The sequence below is a fragment of the Podarcis pityusensis genome (assembly GCF_964106645.2).
Source record: "Podarcis pityusensis genome assembly, chromosome: 1".
In the NCBI taxonomy this organism is placed as follows: Eukaryota; Metazoa; Chordata; class Lepidosauria; order Squamata; family Lacertidae; genus Podarcis; species Podarcis pityusensis.
In genome coordinates this window covers 21,882,452-21,908,911 of record NC_138028.1, presented here as the reverse complement: position 1 = coordinate 21,908,911, position 26,460 = coordinate 21,882,452, and the positions used below count along the sequence as shown (strand labels likewise).

General features: G+C 44.8%; 1 protein-coding gene across 6 annotated transcripts in view; it reads left to right on the top strand.

Annotated features, from left to right (window-relative positions):
• The first annotated feature begins 10,471 nt into the window (after window positions 1–10,471).
• UNC79 (unc-79 homolog, NALCN channel complex subunit) overlaps window positions 10,472–26,460 on the top strand; it is a 134,635-nt gene continuing 118,646 nt past the window's right edge. For all 6 annotated transcript variants that reach the window (XM_081001368.1, XM_081001369.1, XM_081001366.1 and 3 more), the window contains exons 1-2: window positions 10,472–10,842; window positions 20,256–20,376. In XM_081001368.1, coding sequence (XP_080857494.1) covers window positions 10,821–10,842; window positions 20,256–20,376 — 143 coding nt within the window. In that variant the 5' untranslated portion in view covers window positions 10,472–10,820. The remainder of the gene's footprint in view (window positions 10,843–20,255; window positions 20,377–26,460) is intronic.

The following is a 26,460-nucleotide window of genomic DNA, read 5'->3' as shown; positions in this document are numbered from 1 at the left end:
AGTTCGAAAGCACATCAAAGTGCAAGTAGATAAATAGGTACCGCTCCGGCGGGAAGGTAAACGGCGTTTCCGTGCGCTGCTCTGGTTCGCCAGAAGTGGCTTAGTCATGCTGGTCACATGACCTGGAAGCTGTACGCCGGCTCCCTCGGCCAATTAAGCGAGATGAGCGCCGCAACCCCAGAGTCGGCCATGACTGGACCTAACGGTCAGGGGTCCCTTTACCTTTACCTTACATGAAAAAGTACTTTCTTTTATTTGTCCTGAATCTCCCAAAAAGAATGAAGGAGTTTAAAAAAGTTGTGAGAATTGGCAGTAAAGGGTGAAGTCTGTATTTGTTGATGCTGCACTCATGCTGGATTCTCCCGCACGATCATTTAAGTCATCATTACTCAATGCCAGCCTTCCACGAGGATTAGAGTTAAAGTCTCTGGGGGTATCTCAACTGATCTCATATTGAGCTGCTCAGCTCCTAGGTGTAGGATAGCTCTCTCACCACAGCCGGCCTGATTACAGACTTATTAGGTCCATGGGAAGATTCCCATAGTTTCAAGCCTGTGCTCCTCAGTGCAGGCTGCAAAACAACCCAGTGTTCATTAGATAACACCAAAGAGATTTTGACAAGGCACAAACACAAAACTCTGATTTTACCAGCATGATCACGCTTGAATTGAGGACACACGAGTAGTAATCCGTCGAGGTCAAGGGGATCATTCGTGCACTTTGAGTTAATGAGCGCTCCTAATTGCTTAGAAGATTTGGGATTTAGTTGCATTTCTCTCTCTCTCTCTCTCTCTCTCTCTCTCTCTCTCTCACACACACACACACACACCCACACACACACACCATGTCTTTCCCTATATATATCATACAGGAAATAACTTGATGAGTGTTTGCCTGTTATTTATCTTTCATTAAAGTGTTGCTGATAAGCAATAAGGCTGTCTGCTGATAGCCAAGTAAACAAAGGACATGGAGCAGAGGAATGGGAATGGCAGGAGATGAAACTGTGGTGTTTTTGGTTGTTGTTTTTTTAAAAAGAGATAAATAACATATTTGGTAAAGTACATCAATGTTTATATATTGTTCTGAGGTCTTGAGCAGTTGCTTGAAGTATGGATTGGAATAAAAGGCCCTGGTGCAATTTTTTTTTTCAGTTTTCCTCTGGTATTATAAAGCATGTCTATTACACGATAGGAGAAGGGGAGCTGTTATCCTTAATTACTTGTGATTCGCTGGCCCGGCTCCCAATTTTTGTAGTTCCTTGCCCCAGAGAGAGATAGGCAATTCAGCTGTTTGTCCCAGAGGTCCTCAAGGAAGATGCCTGAATCCAGAGGCAATAAACTTGCTCTTCTGTAGCTTAGCAGTAGCTCTTAGTTCACCCTTCTCCACTGGTCTCACAGTCATCAGAAGAGGAGATAGGAGGCTGCCATTGTACTGGATCTGGGGAAAGGCTCTTTGTGCTGTGTGATCACCTGCGGTCTCCAGCAGCTGCCCCGTTTTGCTTAGTGCTATCCATGCGGGCACTGCCCACTAGGTGCCATTTCAGGGACTGGCTGGATGAGGAAGAGTGGTGGGAGGCCCCTGCGCAAGAGCCCCCCCCCCTGGAGGGCTCAGAAGAAGAAGACTTCGATCCCAGATCCTGGTGGTGGGACACTGGGGAGCAGTCTGGAGAAGGGACAAGCTGGGAGGTGCTACAAGCAAGGGGTTTGAGCAATCAAGGGGGGGGGGCGTCAGAAGAAGGAGGCCCTCCAGGACAGAGTTAAAGTCTGAGAGTCACAATGTGAGTGCAGACAGCCCCAGTCCTGCTGACGCAGTGCTCATCTGCTTGGGAGGGATCCAGATTAAAAGGTTAGAAGGGGAGGGAAGAGCTAGTGGTCAGTTTCGGCAAGGTCTCAGCCGGATTAATACAAACCGGAGGACTCTGCTGTGATGGTATTTTCTGTTGATAAAGACCTAATTGCAACCTGTGCCTCCCATGTGTGTGCCTGCCCTGTGGTTGACCTGGCTCGTTGACAACAACTTGACATGCCCACAGCAACATTGCTGTCATGGCGCTGTCAGGCACGGAATGTCCAGAGTGAGGAATTAAGTCAAAAGTACACTTACAAGTTAAGAAAAGGCATGTCCATCAGTCCTACTTTTCAGCTACACCTAGGTGTGTACCCGATGATGCAGTTGCCGCAACAGAGAGGCCCCGAATCAGGCTGCTGCCAGCAACTCCCACGGCCGGTTGCCCAGGAACATACAAAAACAAGGAATGTTCTTACAATCCACTTTTTATTCAGTATTTACAGAGAGAGAGAGGCTATAGAACCCAGCCTCCTGGATAAGGGCATTGTCCAGAGTGAATCTCCACACCCTGGTCTCTCCTACTTCCTCCTTCGTTACTTCTATGGGTGCTGCTATGTGTCCTCTGTCTTTGAGCTCTTTGCTCTCCTACTTTCAAGGCTCGCCGGGTTCTGGGGGGGGGGGGTCTGTGTCCGTCAGCTGTTGCCCCCTCTTCCTCCTCATCCTCTCCAATTAGTTCCCAACTTCCCCCTCATCTGCCTCTGAGCTGTGACATCCCTCCAACCCCTGTGGTAAATCTATACTGTCTTCCTTTTCCTCCTCCCTGGAATGGTCAGGCTGGGGAGCGAATCCCCATCATTCGTCCTCTGCCCAGTTCCTGACACCCCGCCCCCAACCTTGGCTTATGTATCTCCCCTACCTGAGCTGCACACGAAAACTCCACCTGTGCGTCACCTGATTCTGCTCCCCCCACTCCAATCCTCTCCTGGTCCTGGGAGACAGTGGAGCAGCAGAGGCAGCCGCAGAAAGAGGAGGCATGGTAGTGCGGTAGGAGAGCTGAAAACAATGCCAATGTATTGCACATCTAGAGCAAAATATAGAGCAGGAGGCTTAGTTTGGTCAGTATACACAGAGTTATCGCTAAACACATTACTTCTGGTAAATGAGTCACCATAGGCGCTAGAGGGCTGTGAAAATCTGTGAGCCTTGGGAGCCGAAATCCCAAGGGAGCAAAAAGACTATTTATGTAGGTGACCATGGCTGCGCAGATGTTATTGGCCCAGAGATGGAAAGAAGATAAAAGTCCTACCAGAGAAGAATGGCAGATCAAGTTGATGGATTATGCCAAAATGGCTAAACTGATCGGAAGGATCAGAAATCAGGAAGACCAAAATTTTAATAAGAAATGGGGGAAATTTATAATTTATCTTAAAAACCAGTTAAACTCGTTAGTAGGATTGGAATAACACTTATAGTTTAATGGTGAATTTTGGACACAATGGAGAGGTGAAAGATTTGGATTATTATAAAAGATGCAGGAGAAAATGATTTTAAAAAGGGGAGGGAGGAAGTCCAGGAGAGCCTTTGGAATCTTGTTTCTATGTTGTATGTTGGATATGGGACTGTCAAATTTTAATTGGGAAAACCAAATAAATTTATATATAAAAAAAGAAAGAAAATTTGTGTCCCGGGCTTTTTAGACTCTACTACTACCCACTGTGGCGTTGTGGGTTAAACCACAGAGCCTAGGACTTGCCGATCAGAAGGTTGGCGGTTCGAATCCCCGCAACGGGGTGAGCTCCTGTTGCTTAGTCCCTGCTCCTGCCAACCTAGCAGTTCGAAAGCACGTCAAAGTGCAAGTAGATAAATAGGTACCGCTCCGGCGGGAAGGTAAACAGCGTTTCCGTGCGCTGCTCTGGTTCGCCAGAAGCAGCTTAGTCATGCTGGCCACATGTACGCCGGCTCCCTCGGCCAATAAAGTGAGATGAGCGCTGCAACCCCAGAGTCGGTCACGACTGGACCTAATGGTCAGGGGTCCCTTTACCTTTACTACCCATGTACTATCTGAAACCAAAGGGGCAGAAACCAATGCCTGATGTGAATCCCCCCCCCCCCAGCTCTCCTACCCCACTATGAAAGGCCTGGACTCTTCACCAGTCTGGCCTGTTTCTCCCTCCTCCTGCAACTGTTCTTCGCTCCAGAATCCTGCAGCTTCTCTTGCCTCTGACTCTCAACTCCTGGCTGCTACAGGCTCTCCCAGATCACTGATCCCTTCTTCCAAGCCAGTCTCCAAACTCCCTTCCCCTGGTGCCCGCTCATCAGAATCCAGCCACTACCCCCTCAGTATCCAGCCAGTCACTGACAATTATGCAAAATGCCTACAAGTGTAATGGAAATCCTAACTAGCTGTCACCTGCATCACAGATGGTTAAACAGGCCTTATAAAGTTGTTTTGAAACTGGGGTTCTTTATATTCTTCTTCTACTTTGCATCTGATTTATATTTAATAGTGTTAGAATGTAATTGATAGAATCTGCTGTACTGCATATATACTTTAAAGAGCTAATTGGCAGAGAACACTCAACTAGCCTGCAGGGGGATCTTGCTTTCGTCCATGATCAGCGAAGAAACACAACTTCCCCCAAATTAGTAGTCTGCACAAATCTCATTAAATGCTGCTGGAACACACATCTTAATTTGTTACCATAGGAATAGATAGAATTATGTGATCTCCTACACTGATAATTAGAACACAGCTAATGAACACACATGCTTAGTAGGTTGGGAATTACAAATCTGTTTTTATATGTGAAACAAAAGCACTGTGGGCCATCTAGGAGCTTCAATGTAAAGGGGAAGAGACAATGTAATAAGCAATCTTTAAATATTTGAATGGCTGTCACATAGATGAAGGCGAGAATTAGATTTCTGCTGCCCCAGAGGGCAGGATCCAAACCAACATCACAAGAAAAGGGGTTTAGATTCAACATTAGGAAGAAGTTCTCCCAGACTGTACTGTTTGACTGTGGAACGGACCGCCTCAGAAGTTGGGGAACTCTCCTTTGTGAGAGCAGAAGCTTAATTTCATCCCCCCCCCCATTTCATTTTTAATTTGTACACCACCTTTCTATATTACTATACACAAGGTGGTTTTCAACAACACAATATACAACAAAGAACACACATCTTCACAGGCATCTCTCAGAGCTGCAGCCCTTCCTCAGCGAATTCTCCAAAGGAGTTGCTATAATGATTTGTTTAGAGATTTTTTTTTTTTAATCCTCTTTAGGAGTCATGAATTGGATAAAATTGATGGGGAACCAGCAGCTATCTTTAAGACAATCTAAAAGACAACTGAATTATATAGTTACGGAAGAGCTCTTTGAATGAGTGACAGTTTAGTTATTATGGATACTGTATTTGTAAAATCAATTGATGGGTCATGAATTTGTGTTTTCCATTGATGACGTTTGTAGAATTTAATATTATTAATAAAGTTTACAAATAAAAAAACTTTTTGCTATATTTTGGGGGACAACTCTCCTTCAGCCTTGTAGCTCAGCTGATAGAGCATGAGACTCTTAATCTATGGGTCACGGGTTTGAGCCCCACATTGGGCAAAAGATTCCCACAGGGTTGGGGGAGGGGGGTTGGACTAGATGACACTTGTGGTCCCTTCCAACTCTACAATTCTATGATTCTATGAAATCTCAACATTCTTTCCTTAAAGTGTTGTGGTTCTTAAGGCTACACAGAGTGCCCATTTCTGCATGTTTCAATTGCCGCCACAGGTGCATGATGTCTGCGGCCAGTGCGGGAAGTCTGAGAAAAATGATCACAGGAGATTGGTATTGGGCTGAATTAGCCCACAACTTTATTGATTACAGGTAAGACTAGGTTTGGCTAAGGCCTGCCTACAGCCTGATAGGAACCCAGTGGGGCTGGCCCTGGGCCCTGGGAGCCAGTGTGGTTTAGTGGTTAAGAGCGGTAGACTCGTAATCTGGTGAACCGGGTTCGCGTCTCTGCTCCTCCACATGCAGCTGCTGGGTGACCTTGGGCAGGTCACACTTCTTTGAAGTCTCTCAGCCCAACTCACCTCACAGGGTGTTTGTTGTGGGGGAGGAAGGGAAAGGAGAATGTTAGCCACTTTGAGACTCCTTAAAGGGAGTGAAAGGCGAGATATCAAATCCAAACTCTTCTTGTCTTCTGGGCTGGAAAGTTGCCACTGTCGTGGATCGGGTGCCACAACCCCACACAGGCCACCATTGGGAGAGGTGCATTGGTCCATCAGCGGCTTCAAACTGAATACAGTGGTACCTCAGGTTAAGTACTTAATTTGTTCCGGAGGTCTGTACTTAACCTGAAACTGTTCTTAACCTGAAGCACCACTTTAGCTAATGGGGCCTCCTGCTGCTGCCATGCTGCCGGAGCATGATTTCTGTTCTCATCCTGAAGCAAAGTTCTTAACCCAAGGTACTATTTCTGGGTTAGCAGAGTGTGTAACCTGAAGCGTATGTAACCTGAGGTACCATTGTAGTTGCCAAGAATTTCAAATAGCATACCGGTATTTTACAGGAGGCATTTGAACGCTGTTATCATCATGAATATACAATTATTATTTTTTGCTACATCGTTGAAAATGAATCTTTTTTGGTTTGCTCTCTAGTATACCTTAATGTTTTAGTTCATTTTTATAGCTATGGACCAGTTTTCACCACACCATAAATCCTTATTTAATCCCTCTAGATATTTCCATTTTCTTGCAATAGCTATTCTGGCTGCTAGCAAGAGATACAGAATCAAATATTTATTCAAGCCATCCTCATTTTGCCCTGTCGCATATCTCCATTCATGCTAATGAAGGAATTGATATCAGTTCTTGCATGCTTCCATTCTGAATATAATTTCATTCTGAGCAAAGTACAGTCGTACCTTGCTTTTTGAACAGCTTAGTTCTCGTAGGTTTTGGCTCCAGAACGCTGCAAACCTGGAAGTGACTGTTCTGGTTTGCGAACTATTTTTGGAGGCCGAACATCCAGCGGGGCGTTTCCTGCAGCCAATCAGAAGCGGCGCTTTGGTTTCCGAATGTTTGGGAAGTTGAACGAACTGAGGACCATTGGAAATTCTGGCAAGCTGCCAACAATAATGAGCTAGATAGATCAATGGTCTGACTTGGTATAAGGTAGCTTTCTATGTTCCAAGTCCTAAGGCAGAGATCTTTCCCAGCAGCTTCCCCACATCTGCTCTAGGTCTTTTTATTGATTCTTGTTTTATTGGAATTGCGATTTTTAATCCATTTTCACAATCTATTTAGCCCCAGAGAACTATTGCTATTGGATGACTGATGAATGGAATAAACGATCAAATAAATGAGACAGCACTGGCTCTCACATACGTAATTAAGGCTTCATTTGATCTCCACTGTGTTTTCTTTGCAGATGTATTGATTTTCATGTTAGTTGTGCATTCAGACATCATACAGGGGATATAGGAAGCTCCCTTTTGCATGTTCTCTGGGAATGCCTGCATCAGAAATCCAACCAAATCAGGGCATTAAAGGATTTAGGCTTGAGAACCTCTCTCTTTCAAATAGCAAAATCAAAAGTTGTCATGGTACAGCTTATTCTTAAGCTTCTTCAACCCCCATCTATATCCAACTGAGTATGTGGAAAAATCCAACAGTCTTCTGTCTCCTGAGAAAAGGGAGCGGCATTAACTCAGTAGCAAATTTTCTTGCCAGAAGCAGACTGTTTTTGCAGATCTGCTAGATAGACCTTGCCAAGTTAACATCCAGAAAGTTTTCCTCATTATTTAAAGCAAACATGAATCACAATTTATTCCCCCACCATTTTTAATGAGCGCTCCCAAGCATTTATGAACAATAAAAACCACACTGGGACATTGCACGGCAACAAAATATAAGCTGCAAAGTACATGCCATAATGTTTATTCAGAATAAAGAATTTATTTAAATATTTGCTGCATTTGGAAGCTTACAAATCTCAGTAACTTGCATTTTAAGTTGCTGCAAACATGGACTTTGAATATGCAAAGCTCTTGTATTGTTTGCTAGATAAAGATGTTTGCTTAATAATGGGTTTGATGGCTTATAGGTATTAATTACTTTCTGCTAGCTGAGAGGGGAAGGAAAGGCAATTAAGACTGTAAACCTATACCCATTAATCTGGGATTTGGCCCCATTGAACACAAGGGGACTGACTTCTGAGCAGAAGTTTGCAGAATTGCTCTGTGAGGCTGAAGTCCTGTGCCCACTTACCTGGGAGTAAGCCCCACTGAACTCAGTGGGGCATTTCTGCGCCAACATTCACAGGATTATGTTGTAAAAGCAGCCAGTTGGAGGGAGGGAGGGAAAGATATGAGTGTTTTTCCCCCCATCTGGTTGGCAGTACAACCAGGAAGATGATGCAGAATATTCCACATAATTAGAGTTTTGTTTCATACTTGATTTACTTGGAGCAAAGGGAAGAGACAACAATCTGCAGCTGGATCGCCAAGGTTCTGTAGCAGTTCACTGGAGAATTAACTAAACAAAGTGACTCTGTGGAAGTTACGGGAAAACAATGACCTTAGCATTGAAGACACTTGAGTAATTTAATTCCCAGGACTTGGTGTTCTTGAATCTGCTACATTTAGATGTTTGGACAACCTAGGAGGCCGGAACAACCTGTTTTATGTCACTGACATCTTCAAAAAATTTCCACAGAAATGTGACCTGTCTCAGACTTCTAATTCTTCTGTGTGTATTAAAAAAACAAGAACCCCAAAACCTCAAGCTTTCCCCTTGAATTCGGGGAAAGAAATTTTTCCCCCCCTGCTTTGTTATATTGTAAGAAGAGAGCATGAAAATGACCACTGTTATAATAAAAGGTAAAGGGACCCCTGACCATTAGGTCCAGTCGTGACCGACTATGGGGATGCAGCGCTCATCTCACTTTATTGGCCAAGGGAGCCGGCGTACAGCTTCCGGGTCATGTGGCCAGCATGACTAACCGGGTCTTGTGGCCAGCATGGCGAACCAGAGCAGCGCAAGGAAATGATGTTTACCTTCCCACCGGAGCGGTACCTATTTATCTACTTGAACTTTGACGTGCTTTTGAACTGCTAGGTTGGCAGGAGCAGGGACCAAGCAACAGGAGCTCACCCCGTCACGGGGATTCGAACCGCTGACCTTCTGATCGGCAAGACCTAGGCTCTGTGGTTTAACCCACAGTACTGACCATGTCCCTTTTACTGTTATAATACCACCTTGTTATTTTCGGCTCGCTGAAGCTCTAGACGTTTTGGCACCTGGGGCAAACCACAAAATGCCTCCTGCAGCCAGGGACAAAGCAGGGAGTGAAGATCCACACTGGGAACAATGGAGGGATGGGAATTTACACAGGGAACAAGAGGGGTGAGTGAAGATCTATATCAGGAACAAGGGGTGCGGGGCAGAAAAAAATCAACCTTAAATGATGGTTGAACTGGGAAGGGACACGGGTGGCGCTGTGGTCTAAACCACTGAGCCTCTTGGGCTTGCCAGTTCCTGCCAACCTAGCAGTTCGAAAGCACGCCAGTGCAAGTAGATAAATAGGTACCACTGCGGTGGGAAGGTAAACAGCATTTCTGTGTGCCCTGGCTTCCCTACGGTGTTCTGTTGTGTCAGAAGCAGTTGAGTCATGCAGGCCACATGACCCAGAAAGCTGTTCCAATGCCAGCTTCCTTGGCCTGAAAGCGAGATGAGCATCGCAACCCCATAAGTTGCCTTTGACTGGACTTAACTGTCTGGGTCCTTTACCTTTTTACCTTTTCATCTTGATCTGGGAACCAAAGGCCTCATGGAAGAAAGGGGCCTGCTCTGAATCACTAGGCAGGAGCAGAGCCCAGAAAATGTCTAGGGGCATTGGGGGGGGGGGCAGGCAGATGAATCTAAACTGGACGCTGCACCCAGGGTTTGAATCCCCACTTTGCCAGGAAGCTCATTGGGTGACCTTGGGCTGGTCACTGTGTCTCATCCTAACCTACCTCACAGGGTTGTTCTGGGGATAAAATGAGGAAGGGGAGGGAGAACCATGTACACCACCTTGAGCTCCTTAGAGAAAAATGCATTGAATAAAAAGGTAGGAATGCAACAAATAAATAAAGAAAACACCTTGGAAGAAAAATTACAATAAAAACATGCAAAAGTGCAATGTCAATTCTAGTGCTTTAGTGCAAGGACATAAGAGCAGATGGCTGGATGGCCAACCAGCAGCTTATTATGGGAATCCTCCACTTCCCCTGATGCCATAAACACGTGCTTATTTTGGCGGGCGCTAGGGTTGCCATGTGTCCTCTTATTCAGGGGCATTTTTTTATTTTTTTTACAAATTGCATTTATTGCTTTGAATGGCCGTCACAGCGTCCTCTCTCTTTTTTGCTCTCCAAAACATGGCAACCCTAATTCCAGCCCTGGAGCAGGTCCTGCAAAAGAAGGCGGCGCGCATCCCATTCAGAAAAAGCGGAAGCCCCTCCCTGCCGCGGGGGCTGCGAACGGCAGTCCCTTTAAAAGGCTGGCCGCGCTCAGCCGCCCGTCTTCATGAATGGAACACTCCCCCCTCCCCCGCCTCCACGTTCCTCTCCGGTCGAGCTCATTTCACGCAAACGAGGGGGGGGGAGGCCCTCTTGATTATTAATTTTTGCCTCGGCTGTAAAATGGGCCCTTCTCCGCGCGTGGCCGTTTACGCGCGCTCGCCCCTGGACACCGCCTAGCCTAGGGCGCGGAACGGGGGTCCGCGCTTGGAGCGCGCGGGGGCTCCTCGAAGCCGCCGCCCCCTCGTGGCTTCTCCCCTCCCTCCTTGGCCTGCTTCCCTTCCCTTCCCTGCAGCTCTGCAGCTCCGTAGCGATGATAGAGGCAGCCGAGGGGGAGGGATGCAGCTCGGGAGACAGGGTGACTTCACCGCCGCGGCAGGAGAGCGCCGCTCCCCGCTAGCCGACGGAGAGGACCCCGCGCCGCCAATATTGGGAGCAACCACTTCCACCCGGGCCCCACCATGTCCACCAAAGCGGAGCAGTGTAAGTAGCCCACCCCGCGGAGGCGAAGAGACTGGTGTGGGGAGGGACAAAGGAGAGCATCGGCAGGGACGAAAGGGGGCAAACTGGGGGCGTCAGGTGGTTGTGGGGAGGGGGGGAAGAGACGGGAAGGGACGGCGCTGTCCCTGGTGCTGAATGCGGCAGGCGATTTCTCCGCCCTTGCAGGCAGAAGGGAAGCCCAGATCTAGGAAGATTGAAGAGCACTGCGGTTTAAAGAGCTTGATTCTGGGGACCTTCTGGTCTCCCCCGGGCCTTCTGTGCCCATCATGTTGGCCACCCATAAGGATGTTCATCTACAAAGTACAATCTCTTCAAAAGCATCACGGAGTGTTTGAATCCTTATATTTACCAAAAGAGGGGAGATGGTTTTCTGTCTCCACACATACAGAGGAAATGTAGGCCTTTGATACGATTCTCCCCCCCCCCCCTTTAAAAGAGGACCTAGCTTAACGCACTTGATTTGATTCCGTTGCTAGGTTTTGGAAATCTTCCTACCAGATTATTTTCATCTCCTTATTGCACTGTACTGGATGACTTGAAAATAAAAACAAAATCTCAGGGGCCTATCTCTTGCCTTTCTCCCACACCCACTCTTGCTTTTGTTGATATTTTGGACTGGGTGGAGATTGTCTTCCTTTATGGCTTCTTCAAGTTGCCAGTGAAGTAATATTTACACACTCAGATAAACAGAGATGTAATTAGCGGAGGAAAAGAGGGATTGGTCAGATCCATATATATACAAGGCTGTTGCTTCCAAGACACCCTATCAGGTCACTGTGAGGCAGGATCAGCTGACTGTTTGTGTGGCTTCATTGACCAACACTGAATGAAAAGGTATAATAGAATCATGGCACCGTATACTCGCAGGGGCCCCTTGGATACTGCAGGTGCTCCATGTCTTGCAGGCAAAGTATCCATGACCGGTTCTTGCCTATCTTCCTTTGGCTGCCTCTCAAGGAAGAAGATTCCAGAACTTCTCTTGGAAGCGTACAGAATTGTTTCTTCATTTATAGTGTTGCACTTAGGAAATTTTAGATTCTGGACTTAATTTTTAGGCCCTTCCCCCCATTAGATGGCAATGTATAGTTCTTCACTTACTTTAAAAAATGTGCCAAGCAAGTTCTGCTGCATTGGGGAATTTCCTACTCATTCTGCTGAGCGGGACGCTGGACTTCTGCTCCCAAAGTCTTGCACTGAGTCCACCACTGATCCTTTAGAATAACCTCCTTAATGTTCAATCTTGCTTCAGTTAAATGCCCTTGGTAGATGGCAGGCAAATACTTCCTTCTCAGTGTGTTTAATGAAGGAAGATATGTGCTGATTATCTGTGGATGAACAATGCAGGATGAAATGATGTCACCGATCATAGAACTGCAGAGCCACAAATATGGACAGATCATTCCAGTCCACAAGCCAAAGACAGAACGGCCCATATCTGAAGTATCTATCTAGTCTTTTCCTGAATACCATCAAGGAAGGAGATATATAAACCTCTCTGGACAGTATGCACTAGAGCTTGGATAACTGAATCAGTCTGTGGATCAGAGCAACTAACTAACTAACTAACTAACTAGAATAATGGGTTGTTCTTTCTGCTTGCCTTCCACAGATCAGGGAAACGATGCTGATGTAATTTATTTTCTCCACATATTGTTAAAGGAAACAAAGGTGTTCATTTCCTTCTCTTACCCAATATCAGTTTCCAGAAACTCCCCCCAGCCCCAGGCCAGGGGCAATCAAGCAAATGATGGACTAAAGGCTCATTGTTATGCTCACTTACCACAATGGAACTCAGTGAGAGTTACTTCTGCATAGACATACATAGAATTATGCAGTCGGGGTCCTATTCCCATTGTTTTCAGGGTCAAAGTAGACATGGAGCAATAACAGTTGAGTGAGCATTTGAAAGTCAAGTAGCAGGCATAGAGCGTCCAATCCAGAAAAAGTATGCTGGTGTGGAGGGTTTTTTTACCCATTTTTCTACCCAACTGTGTTGCCAGTCCAGATAGCCCTCCTCCATGCCTGCTATTTGCAGTGGAAAGAAAGCGTCCACTGGTGCGATTGAGAGACTTCCTTCCAATGCAAATGTAGGGCAAATGTCCCCTGATCCTGATGAGTACTACAGCAGGGGACAAAGAGTTGAACCCTGCTCCCTGTGGTCATGATCCAGAACAACCCCCATGCACCTGCTATTTCCTTTAAAAAAATGCAGAGCTATTAATGCATATTATATCTACTGCAGGTGGGTTTGGTATAGAGACAACAGAGAAGATCCCACAGAGGACTCTTTCTACTGAGTCTATTGACATAAAAAGGATCTGAACTAACATAATGTGTAGGAAGTAGCTGAGGAAGAGGATTAGGTCAGAACTGAGTGTTCATGAGCCTGTTAGTTGTGTTCAGACCCTTCCATCTACAGACCCAAGAAATACTGCTTCATTTAGCTCAGAAAAGCGAGCTGAGGGAAACCTAGTAATGTTGTTATGAAATAATCTTGGATACGGATACCTAAGCTCCTTTTAAGGAAAAATAATTTAAATGAAAATAAGCTGTTTTCCCAAGCACCTGGTGATGCTTCCTGATGATCTAGGTGTTAACGCTTCTGAAAACCAGGTCATGACTCACTACAGGACATTTTAGGTGATTTGCTCTCTATATATTGTGGCTGTATCTGTGTTCTGCGTTTGACTTGGCAATGTCCCTGGGGTCATAGCAACAGGTTGAAGGTGCCATCTGTGTGGTGCACTGCATTGATGTCTGAACACCAGGAACAAAATCTGGGCCAACCACCATACTTGAAGTCTACCTTCTGTTTCCTTGTTTTTCAGCACAATTTTTTTTTCATAATTAGAAAAAGTCTGTAATACAGTATTTGATAGAAACACACAATTATATTAATTTGACATGCAAGCCAAATAAACATACACTTATAAGACCCTTACATCCTTTCTGGGAGATGTTCGTGTGCCTTGGCTTTGAAGGTTGACCACCCCAGTGAAAATACTGCGTAGGGAGTACGTTTCCAAGCACAATTCAAAGTGTTGGTGCTGACCTTTATAGCCCTAAACGGCCTCGGTCCAGTATACCTGAAGGAGCGTCTCCACCCCCATCGTTCTACCCGGACACTGAGGTCCAGCACCGAGGGCCTTCTGGCAGTTCCTTCACTGCAAGAAGCCAAGTTACAGGGAGCCAGGCAGATGGCCTTCTCGGTAGTGGCGTCCTCCCTGTGGAACGCCCTCCCACCAGATGTCAAAGAGAACACCTACCAGGCTTTTAGAAGACATCTGAAGGCAGCCCTGTTTAGGGAAGCTTTTAATGTTTGATGTATCACAGTATTTTAATATTCTTTTGGAAGCCGCCCAGAGTGGCTGGGGAAGCCCAGCCAGATGGGTGGGGTACAAATAATATATTATTATTATTATTATTATTATTATTATTATTATTATGAGACTCCAAGACCTGCATTTTGGCATCTGCCAGGGAAAACTGAAATGGCTCTTTTGCTTCCCTGCACACTTTTCATGCAACAGTTGGGGCTATGTAAGGCAGGGGGGTAGGTGGGAGCACCCATCCTTTTAAATACAGGTCTTCCTGAACAATTCACAAAGAAGTATGCAAGGGGAAGTTGGGGCCCTGAACTCTCCTTTTGCTCAAGGTTTGCTTCTTTGCAGTCTCCTGAGATGATCCCTCTCCCCTTGCACCTGATCCTGGAAGTGAACTTGGTTGGGAGACACGGGTGCCACGTCCTGACCCACTTTGTGGGTGCCTGGCATGGGCCTGTGACGTCATGCGCATGACGCACATATGACATCACCTGGCAGAAGGAGGCCCATTGTGGCCTCCGGAAGGCCTAATGGGGCTCAACGGGGCCCGTTGCAGCCATGGAAAGCCCCATTGCAGCCTGTGGAAGGCCCAACAGGGTCCATTGGGCCTTTCTGTGGTTGTGGTGGGCCTCGTCGGGCCTTCCCGCAACTGCTGGGTACCTTGTTGGCCTTTCCTGCATCTGCTGTGGGCCTTGTCAGGCCTTCCTGTGGCTGCAATGGGCCGTGTTGGGTCTTCCAGAAGTCGCAGCAGGCCTCCCTGTGGCCATGACTGCTTTATGCTGGATGATGGCAGGCTCACATTTAAAGAGAAGTGTGTGCTGTTGTCACATCGACATTGGCAAAAGAAGAAGGGAAGGCTATCCTGGTAGCATCTATTAAAAGGGGAAGGTGAAAATACACTCACCAAAAGGTTCTGTATTAAAAAAATAGTTTCTTCTTCTGCTGGAAGAAGCAATTCCAACAGCTTTATTATATTCTAAGGATGTATTTTATATTTTTAAATTCTCAACTGCCATTCACCCTGATGGATTGCGGTGTTGAACAAAAAAGCACAATGTAATAAAATAATCGGACCGCACATGCTTTTGTAATACAATAAAACTGAGGGGAAACAAAATTATAGATCCAGGAGAGGCAGTAAAACCAATTTAAAACGTTTCTACACTACACACTGAGACTGTTCTTCCACAACCATTTTACCTGTGAGTCAAGCCCCACAGAACTCAATGGGGCTTACTTCTGAGCAGACATGTGTGGGAATGCTGTGTCAAATGGGTTTAGGAGCCACTTGTATTCAGCATAAAAGCCTGGGAACTGTAGTTCTGTGAGTGAGGTGTGAGAGGTCTCAATCAGATATTACTGTCTCCAAACAGTAGGATTATACAGCAGGGTTGGGGGGAAATTGTGATAGTTAAACTGATACAAATTTGTAGTCCAGATATATTCTAGATGATTGGGCTATGGAAAGTGTTGGCTTTTTAAAATATGACTTCATTCTCTTCAGATCTGTCATTTACCAATATAGCTCTAAATCTCTCACAGACAAACGTCTGGCTGTCACTGCAAAATACCTGTATGTTATTTATCTGTTTATTGAATTTCTATCTCACCCTTCCTTCCAAGTTTCCCAGAATAGGAAAACCCCTGTAAATCAAAAAATGCTACCCTGGGGCCTGAAATTTGATTTGTGACTGTTTCATTCTGACCACAGTTGCATATTAATCCAATTTCTCTGTCAATACAATCTTCTACCTGAATACATTTGCAGCTTGACCCCAATAAAGGTGAAAGCATAGTGGCTACACTTGATCTTAGCCAAAAGACTGAGAAGCAATAATAAAATCTGTGTTACTGAATGTCAGTATGTCCATTGAACACATTTTTATGCTGTCAGGCCCATGCAGCTGTTTAAACTTTGTTGATTAGTCATTTTGCTGATAATTTTGTATTGTTTTCATGGTGTTTTATGTGGTTGTGGACCAGATCCAGGTACTCTTGGAGGAAAATGATTTTCTAGAGCCATTTCAAGCAGGATTTAGGTTGGGTTTTGGCACAGAAACTGATTTGATTGCCCTAAATGATTACTTCTGTTGGGAGAGAGACAGGGGAAATGTGCCCCTGTTAATTCTCGACCTCTCAGGGACTTTTGATACCATCAGCCATGGTATTCTTCTGGAATTAGGGATGGGTGGCACTGCTTTGTGGTGGTTCTGATCCTACTTGGATGGTTATCTGCAGAGGGTGTTTCTTGGGGAGTGTTTCTCAGCCCTGTAGAGCCTCCATTGTGGGGTTCCACAGGGTTTGATTCTATCCCCTACACTCTTTATCATCTACATGAAACAGCTGAGTGGGGTTATCTGGAGGTTTGGAGTACGTTGTCAGCAATATGCTGAAGACACACAGCTCTACTTCTCCTTTACATTTGCAGGGGAGGCAGTGGATATACTGGACAATTGTCTTACCTCGATAATGGACTGGATGAGAGCCTACAAACTGAAGCTCAATTCAGTTAGACTGAGGCATTTCTAGACCAGAAGGCTGTGAGGTAACCTGCTCTTGATGGGAGGAGCAAATACACAGCTTGGGGATATTTCTGAATCCTTTGTTGTCACTTGAGGTTCAGGCGCCCTCCGTGGAGCAGAGTGCCTTCCACCAGCCTGTCCAGCTGCACTCCTAATCTTTACAGGGACAGCCTAACTTCTGTTGTCCATGCTCTGGTGACCTCTAGGCTAGATTACTGCAATATGTTATATGTAGGGCTGCCTCTGAAAACGGTTCTGCTAGTGCAGAATTTGGTGACCAGGTTATTCATGGGCACAAGACGTGAGCATAAAACACCAATCCTGGCTCAACTGCACTGACTGCCAATTAGATTCCAGGTTCAATTAAAAGTACTTTTTTTGACCTATAAAGCCTTAAATGGCTCAGGACCACAATACCTCAAGGACCACCTCTCTCCATATGAGCCTACTTGGACCCTGAGATCATCCTCTGAGGCCCTTCTTGTGTTCCCTTCACAAGAGGTCCAGAGGGTGGCAACACGAGAATGCGCTTCCTGTTTGTGGGTTGTTCTCCCCAAGGATCAACTGGTGCCTTCATTATACACCTTTAGGCACCAGGCAAAAACGTTCCTCTTTAACCAGACCTTTGGCAGATTGACATCTTAATGCCCTTTTATGTGTTGTGGAAGGGGGTGAGGATTAATGGGTTGTCTTTGTTTTTATTATGTATTTTGTTTTTTATATTGTAATTATGGATACAGGGCATTATATGAAATAGATAGATACATATATAAAAAAGTAATATATGATTGCTCTCCACCTTGATATTTTAAATGAGCTGCTGTGCTATAAATATTTTAATAATTTTTTTTTTAAAAAAATACCAGGTCCCCAGCTATGGCCTGAAGGCACACAAGGCTACCACATTTCTAAAGCTAAGCAGCTCTGAGCTTTTGCACCGCAAGAACCAGAATTATAGAGCCAGGAGGGATCTTGGAGGTCGTCTAGTTGAACACCTCCTCCTCAGTGCAGGAACTGTGATACAGGGCATAACTACATCATCCCTGGCTCTGCTCAAATACCTCTAATAAAGGAGAGAGCTCACCTGAGGCAGCCTATTTCACTGTTGAGTAGCTCCTACTGTTAGGAAAGGTCTGTTAACAGTTAGCTGACGTCTTCTTCCCTGGAATTTCTACCCATGGATTTTAGCTTGTGGAGCAATGGAGAAGAAGTATGATCCATCTACTGCAGGGTTGGGGAACCTGTGGCCCTCCTGAGATGGTTGGACTCCAAATCCCATCAGCCACAGCCAGCATGGCCAGGGATAGTGAGAGTAGTAGTTCAGCAACACAAGTGCAAATAGTTCATTACAATGGTCACTCAAATATCTGCTTAGGCATGCTGAGATTTCTCAGCAGTAAGCATCTCAGTGACTCTTACAGAAGAAAACAGAGGCAGATGAACTCTATGAGTCACTGTTTTCTTTGCTACATGCAATCACATGATGAATTGGAAAATCTGGGGAAAGAGATTTCTTTTTCATACATTTGTTTCATTTCTAAGTTTTTATGGTAACATCCCTTTACATTTTCCCTTTCTTACGATGATTAATAGGTTGCTGTTTAATTTATTGCCTTCATTGCCGTTGGCTGCATAATAAACCTAACAATTGCTTAACTGTAGGGTGAAAGTTTATTCATTTAAAACATTTCTATCCTCCCACTGAATATACAACATTCTCAAGGTATCTTACAACTTCAATAAAAACAAGGGTAGATTTTTATCCCAGTTGGTATCCATGTTGGATTTGAAATTGGGTGTGTGTATAATATATATGTACTTTTTATACATGCCATTATTTTGTATATGTTTTTACTGTATTGTGAAATTCCTCCGAGTAATTCAACAGTATTTTCAAAATGAAAACCTACCAATGGCAGATTCCTGAGAGGGGTTGCTTATACAGCCAGCCATGGAACTAAGTTGTACACCGCCCTGAGAACTATGGGTATAGGGAAGTATACAAATTTTAATAATAACAATAATAATAATAATAGTTTATAAGAAGCAATTTATAAGTGAAATGGAGTAATAACAGCAATGATGATTAAATGATAACAAAAAGCAACAAAAGTAGTAAAAGCAGTGAATTAATTACTGTGATTGCTAATACGTATGACCAACTTACCAAGTAGTAAGCGTGACGAAGCCTTGCCATCTTCTCCACAAGAAAACACACATACCACATTTTCATTAATGCAAATGACTGGGCAAAACCGTGGTAGTAAACCTTACTCTTTGGTTGCCTGCAGCTAGCCATTCTATCAGTTATATTTAGCAATGCAGTCAATAGATTGGGCTGTAACTTATTCCTAGGTGATGCCTCAATATGGCAGTGTCAGAAGCAAGAGCCATATCTCCTGGGGCCTCCAAAAACTTCACCTCTGGTTTCTTGTCCTCTTGGTTGATCAGCCCACTGAGTACTGAGATGATACAGTTGTCTTTACACTGCTTCTTGAGGCCTCCCTATGCCATCTCAAGCCTGCCCCTTCTTGCAATGTAAAGCACAAGCACATTTCCTGGCAAACCCCTTTTTACAGTGTAAAGCACATAGTGTACAGCAAATCAGCTGTGCCCATACCTTGTGTTACTTGCCTGTTTTGGTTTCATGATTACAGCCGCCTAGCTGATGGCCAGTTTCCCAGGTAGCAGTGCAGGTGAAATAGATAATACATCACTGCTTCTTCTGATCTCCTTAGTTCTGTCTCCTGTATTTCCAGTGATTTGGGCAAGCCTTCGAGAGAGAGGAAACTCTGAAGTTGCTGTAAGATCTTGGCTTTCTCCAAGCCTGGTAACCACAGTTTCCCCAGTTTGGGGCAGAATGGGAAACTATGGTTAGCTGTAGACTTCCTGATGTAATCATGGCATGCTGAGGAGAGAAGGGGTGCACGTTTGGGCAAAATATGGCAAGCCAAACCAATTTTCCATTGTTGGCCATGTACTTCTAAGCATATTTTTGGGATGTAAGTCCATACTGGAGACACTTTTGAGGGTTGAAAGGTGTTGTATGATTAATTTAATGAAGACATAATCATTGCATTGGTTTCCTGTCATTTTACTTGACTTTGTACAAATATTATATGGGGGGGGGGCGGCGGGAACAGACACCAATAAAATTGTTTAAGTTTGGTGAACATTTGGAATAAAATCTAACTGGCAATTGCCTTCAGCCTGAATGTATTAGATGAAGACCACAGTTCAACACAGTTAGTCATGCGGAAGTCCGTTAAATTAAATGGGTTTTGGAGTATCTGAGGGTACATCTAGACTTCCTTCCACCAGCACTATGGCCCCAATCCGATGGAACCCTCCTTCCCTCCCAACAACTGCTGTTAACTTTTAAAAAAACGGGAATCCATGATCATAGATCACAGTTAGTTTAGCTGTAACTGTGCTGGACTGTGGCCAGAATGCAGAAAAACTATATGATTTTTCTACCCACAAGAACAGAACTAAGATACATGTTCTTTTTCTTCCCCTTTCCATTTTCTTCAAACACAACAAAAACCAGTTGCTTCCAAGATCCGGTACTTGCAAGAATACCATAACCGTGTTCTTCACAACATTTACCCCGTCCCCTCTGGAACTGACATTGCAAACACTCTGAAATACTTTTCTCAGACATTGCTAAGGTAAGCTTTAAATTATGCTTTCATAGAAAATGTATACTGGTTAAATGAAGTGTATGAATAGCTTTATGAAAAATAAAAGGGTGTTCTGCTAGATGTGTCAGAGCTCAATGAAGTATAAAATCTGGAAGCAATACAGTGGTGCCTCACAAGACGAAATTAATCCGTTCCGCGAGTGTCTTCGTCTAGCGGTTTTTTCGTCTTGCGAAGCAACCCTATTAGCGGCTTAGCGGATTAGCGCTATTAGCGGTTTAGCGGCTATTAAAGGCTTAGCGGCTTAGCTGCTAAAAGGCTATTAGAGGCTTAGCGGCTTAGAAAAAGGGGGGGGGGGAAAGCGAAAAAAAATCTCAAGACATTTTTGTCTTGCGAAGCAAGCCCATAGGGAAATTCGTCCTGCGAAGCGCATCGAAAAACGGAAAACCCTTTCGTCTAGCGGGTTTTCCGTCTTGCGAGGCATTCGTCTTGCGGGGCACCACTGTAAGTGACTTCAGCAGTGGTTGTCTAGGAGGAAGCTATGTATATCTGCAGCAGAACGTAGGGAGAATGAGGTGATGGACTGTACCACTATTGGCTATGTATTTCATCTGTTTCTCCACCAAGAAGACTCCCTGCAATTGGAACACTAGCAAATCAAGGGGAAAGGTGATCAACCCCCCTTTATCTGTTATGCTGATTTTCTATTTGCAGGAAGTTGCTAATAATATACCAGAGCATTCAGAACTGTGATTGCCTACAATCAGTCAGCCGTGATCCAGTCCATTCTACCTGCCTTAACTTTCCCCACCCATTCTGCTGCATTTATGTAGACCAGTCCTCAGTTTGCCCAACCAAACTGCTTAACAACCAGTGGCTATATAACCTGTTCCTTACCACAGCATAACAGGAGTGGAAGGCGACTTGGTCAGTAATATGTCCTAACTCGTCACCCTAAGGCAGGATATCCTAACCCCAAAGTAGTTCCCTCTGAGTCATCTGCCAAATTTTCGTAAAATTTCCAATGGCGATAATATCAAATGCTTGCAATTTCCCCTAATGTGCAGTTGGAACCTAAAATTAAAACCCATTGCATGTCTTTTTCCGGCCTCCTTAGATCATTTGGCTAATTAGTTTCCCTTAACAGATATGAAGTTTTGCTAAAGTACAAATGCTGATCAATACACAAAAGCAACCCCTTTCTCAAATGATGCTTCTGGCCATGTGGGAAGGAGCAGGGCTGTAATGGCTCCCAGGCCAATAGCTTAATGCCCCAGAGGGTATTTGTTGGAGTGCACTTTGATCTATTGCCTTCAAGTCCCACTACCTCCCCCATGAGCTAGAAACGGGCTTAAAACATTTAGAGGTTGAGCTGGTGACTTGAAACCTGCACTCAGTTTTGGGTGGAAATGTGTCCTACTTTGTCCAAAACGAATCAGCAACCCAAATCCTAGATCTGAACCTTCCAGAAGCTAGGAGGCATTAGAAGTGAAAAGGCGACACTCCAGGCCTAGAGTGTGAAAACAACCTGTTAAGTAGGGGGCAAGGAAACTGTGACTCTCTAGGCATTGTTGCATTGCAACTTCCATCAGCCCCAGCCAGCACAACCAAGAAGAAAGCAAGAAGATCCTATTGGATCAGGCCAGTGGCCCATCTAGTCCACCATCCTGTTCCCAGCCAGATGGCCAAGGGTGATGGGCGTTGTTGTCCAACAACTTCTGGGTTGTCATAGGTTCTACACCAATGCTTTGATTATTGATTATGAATGAATATTGTGCCAGAATCCTTAAGATGGACATTCATTTAAATGGAGTTACCTATGAGATTCAATAGCAATAAGTCTTGCATGGGAGAAATGCCCCATGGGTTGCATTTGCACCTTAAACCTGGATATATATATTTAATGAACTTTTCCCCTTTTTTGAATTCTTGACAATTTGAACTCTTAGGGTGCAATTGGAAGCATGCCTTCTCAGAAGTAAGTCCTACTGAATGCAATGGGGCTGACTCCTGGGTAAGCGTGTTTAGGATTGCAGGCTTGCCTTAGTCCAGGGATGGGGAACTTGCGGCCCTCCAGATGTTTTGGACTCCAGTGCCCACCAGTGCCAGCCAGCATGGCCAGGAGTCAGGGATGATGGGAATTGGATCTCAGAGCTATCTGGAAGAGCCACCCCTTTCCCATCTGTGACCTAGACCCACACTGACACCATCACAGGACAGGCCACACTAAGAGAGCTCTCAGTCCAGAAAACTAAATGCTCTTTGTGAGCTGGAAACTGCATCATCTAGTAGCAACTGGAGGAACATGGCTTGTCGATAGATGTTCCTGAATGGTTTGCTGGTCTTATTCTCGATAGTCATATTCTCACCTGATTCAGTTGCTAGTGCTTGCACATCTCTAGCGTGGAATCATTGGAAGTGTGCAGAACACTTCTGTTCTTTACTCAGAAGTGAGTCCCACTAAGTTCCATGTAACTTATTTCCAAGTAAGAGTTATTTCGATTACTAAAAGAAAAACCTGGGTTCTCTTTCTAGTTAATAACAATTATTACATATATAAACTGGCACATTGAAGGATGAGGCTGTTCAGAAGGTCTTCCCAGCTCGGTCACAAAGATGGATTTAACGGAAATTTGCAACATGCTAACATCTTTGGGGGAACAACAGACATTGGTTTCATGACGAGGTTGACTTCCTTTGCATTTGGATTTAGTTGGCTTTCTTTTAGTCACATGGGGGATGAACATGACCCTTGGACTTGCAGACATCTTTAGGGTGCACCAAATTTGGGGAGGGAAATTGGGCAGTGCTGGTTTTAGATGGGTGGGTGGGAAAATGTAAAGAAAATGCTTTTTTTTTTTTTACAAATAAAACATCACATTAAAAATAAATCACCATGCACAGCGCATAACACATTGATTCATTGAGCTCCTCCTTAAGTTGACCTTCAGGCCAAAGCATTTCTCTGCATTAAGCATGAATTTAATTTTCATGCATTGCTCATTCCAGCTTGTTTTCCCCCTAACTTGACAGCAAATATAACAAATGCCCCAGAGGGAAGAGAGAATTATTATCTTCTTATCAAGAGAAAATCGTGTTTCTTTATCTATAAAATAGCAGCTGCTCAAGATACAGGACAGGATCCCTTCTCAGACTTTCTGCAGGTGCAAAAGCTGTTCCAGATTTTTTAAAAAATGCATTCCCATGTCCTGCATCAGAGGCTATTCCTGAAGATTTCTTCAACTTCAGAAATAGACTTGCAGGGGGTGTGGGGCTGTGATAAAAAGAAACAGGGTGTAAGGTGCTGATGCAGAGGTCCTCATGTTGAGTGATCTTTAGGGTGACTGGGTACAAAGGTGGGGCAGGATAGGATGAAGCAGGGCTGGGGAGTCCTTGCCCCTCCTAATGTTGTTGAACAGTTTCCATCATCCCTGACCATGCAGGCTGGGGCTGGTGGCAATTGGGGTCCAACAACACCACAGTTTCCCCATCCCTGGGATAGAACGGCAAGTGCAAATTCTCATGTAGACAAGAGTGAGTGAATATTCCTACTGAATACCCGGGTTTTTGCACAACTGTAAAAGAAGCCCTGTCCTCATTTATATTTGGCAGTTTTAGTGAAGGTTGCAAGTGCTCCTGAGCCATTTCAAGTCGAATCACCTCTGGGAGATGGTGGTGGGTACAGATTGAAAGCTGGACTCTACACTGTCTTCCCTCGAGGCTGTACTTGCTTTTAAGTTCCTCTTTATGGGAGTTAGATCATCATTGACAGTTTACTTGTGTAACAGGGGAGCCAACTTGGGCCCCAGGTTATGGGTACCCAGTGCGCGTGATGTCATGACATCATTATGTGACATGACATCATGCGCACCCCCCGTCCTTAGAACCTGACTTCCGGTGGCCTGAGGTTCCGAGACCTCAGAAAGACCTCAGAAAGCATCTCCGAGCACTCGGATGTGACTTCTGGTGCTTTGCGATGCACCAGACATTGCATCAGGGACCCTGTGGCATGGGTGCTCAGCACCCACAACTATAGATGGCACCCCTGTAGCATAACTAGTCTGTATGGAGGTGTGTCACCTAACACACTACAAGTCCCAGCATGCAATGCCACGCTATTTGGCTTAGGAAAAGCCCCCAAGGTATGCCATGGTTTCTGGGCTACCCACTGGTTTGGACAGCTCCATGGTGAGTAGAAGGCAACAGCTCCTAACATGGGGATGCTATGCTGGGAACTAGGGATTTCTGCCTGCTATGCAGCTATTAAAAATCCTGCACAGATGCACCTGAAGAACCAATTCAGTGCTTCTGCTTGTACATCCAACTGTGTCCACACAACCTTGACCTTGCTGCCACCGCAACACTGTCCAGGTAAGCTGTAGTGTTGCTGGTCTTAGCAGGACAGCTCTGCCCCACCACACCAGCCGCAATTGGCTATTAAATACCTTCCCCTGCCCTGCAGACTCTACAATTTGCCTCAATCCTCTGCATGTACACCAAAAAGATATATAATAATTTGACCTGCTAAGAAAGCACATTGCCATGCAAATCCTTGGTCTTTAAACATTTAAAAGTTCCCCTTCTCTGGCCAGAAAGCACATTCGATGCTGGGATGTGTAGTCTCTCGATGCTTCAGCTCCATTTTGAAGGAGGACAACCTTGAATGCCTTATACCTTCAGAGAGCCAGAGCTGATCGAGATTTATGCTTTGCAGCCAAATAAAGAAAAATGAACAATTGGACTGCACTGGAACAGAATGAAATTGAGTAGCTAAGGCAATGGAACAGCACAGCATAGGAGAATAAATTACCCCCCCCCCTAAAAAACACACCATCAGTCAGTGTAGACAGTAATGACAATGGTCCAATGATATAAGCCAGCTTCCTTTGCTTCTATTTATTAGTGTGGACATGATTATGATAGTGGTATTTAGGCGATTGTATTGGTTTGCATTAATACCCTCAAGGTAACTGGACGTTGGGATACCAAAAGGAATGAGGAAAGTATATAAGGCACAATAAACAAGGCATTTTTAAAAGCCGAATATTATGGGTACAACCTGCTGCTGTGTGGCCTCTGTTTGTATCACTGAGACTTGTAGAGTTGAGCAGATGGTACAGATTACTTGTTGGAAGATGGCAGCTGGCATACTTGACCAACCCAGAACGCTTGTACAATCTCCAAACAGGTTGACAGTTCCTGTGTCACCACAATAAGCTCTTGTCCTGCACATGTTTAAATCACTTCCCCAGTGCCCGTACTCTCACTGGATGACTTTGTGGCACCTTCCTGCATTGTGCATTTGCTTATTCGTGTGCAAGACAATTCATGAGGTCAACAGTATATAATGAGGCCGGTGATTTCAGAAATATCTTAAGTCTGGCTCAACATCCATCCTATAAATGATGAACAGTCAATGGGATGCTAACATTTGTCGACGATCAACCGTAGAAATCTGTAGGAAGAGTAAGGTCAAGGCTATACCAGCATGACTCTCTAGATGTTGTTGGACAGCAACTCACATCAGCCCCAGCTTAGCATGGCCAATGGTCAGGGATGATGGGAGCTGGGAGTCCAGCAGTATCTGAGGGCCACAAGTTGCCAGCCTCTGAGTAGGCATTTCAAACAGTGCCTCTTCCATGCCAAACACACAGGGGGGGGGGGAATGGGTATCTGGTCTGATGCATTGTAAACAAAATATTTTATTGTAAGTTAGCTAATATATAGTCATGGTGTGATAAATTAGTAAAAAGAAGTGAAGAGCATGCACGAGACAAAATTAAGCACCTTTAAGCTCCTCTGATTTCACTGGGAGAGCCAGGCACATTTTTAAGGCTGCAGTCCTATGTGCAACTTACCTGGGAGTAAGCCCCATTGACTACACTTGCTTCTGAGTAAATTTGCATAGGGTTGTGTTGCGCCTCTTCTGTTGATTTCAGTGAGTTGTAAAGGTGCTTAACTTTGCCTGGATTAGTGCCCTTTAATCTTGTTGCGATAGCAGCCTTTTTTAAATAGCCATTTCAGAAAAGTGGAATAATATGGTTGCAATGATATTGAGAAGGCGTAGCAATCTAATTTTTAGCCTTCGTTTTGATTCCCACTAAGCCTTTTAAT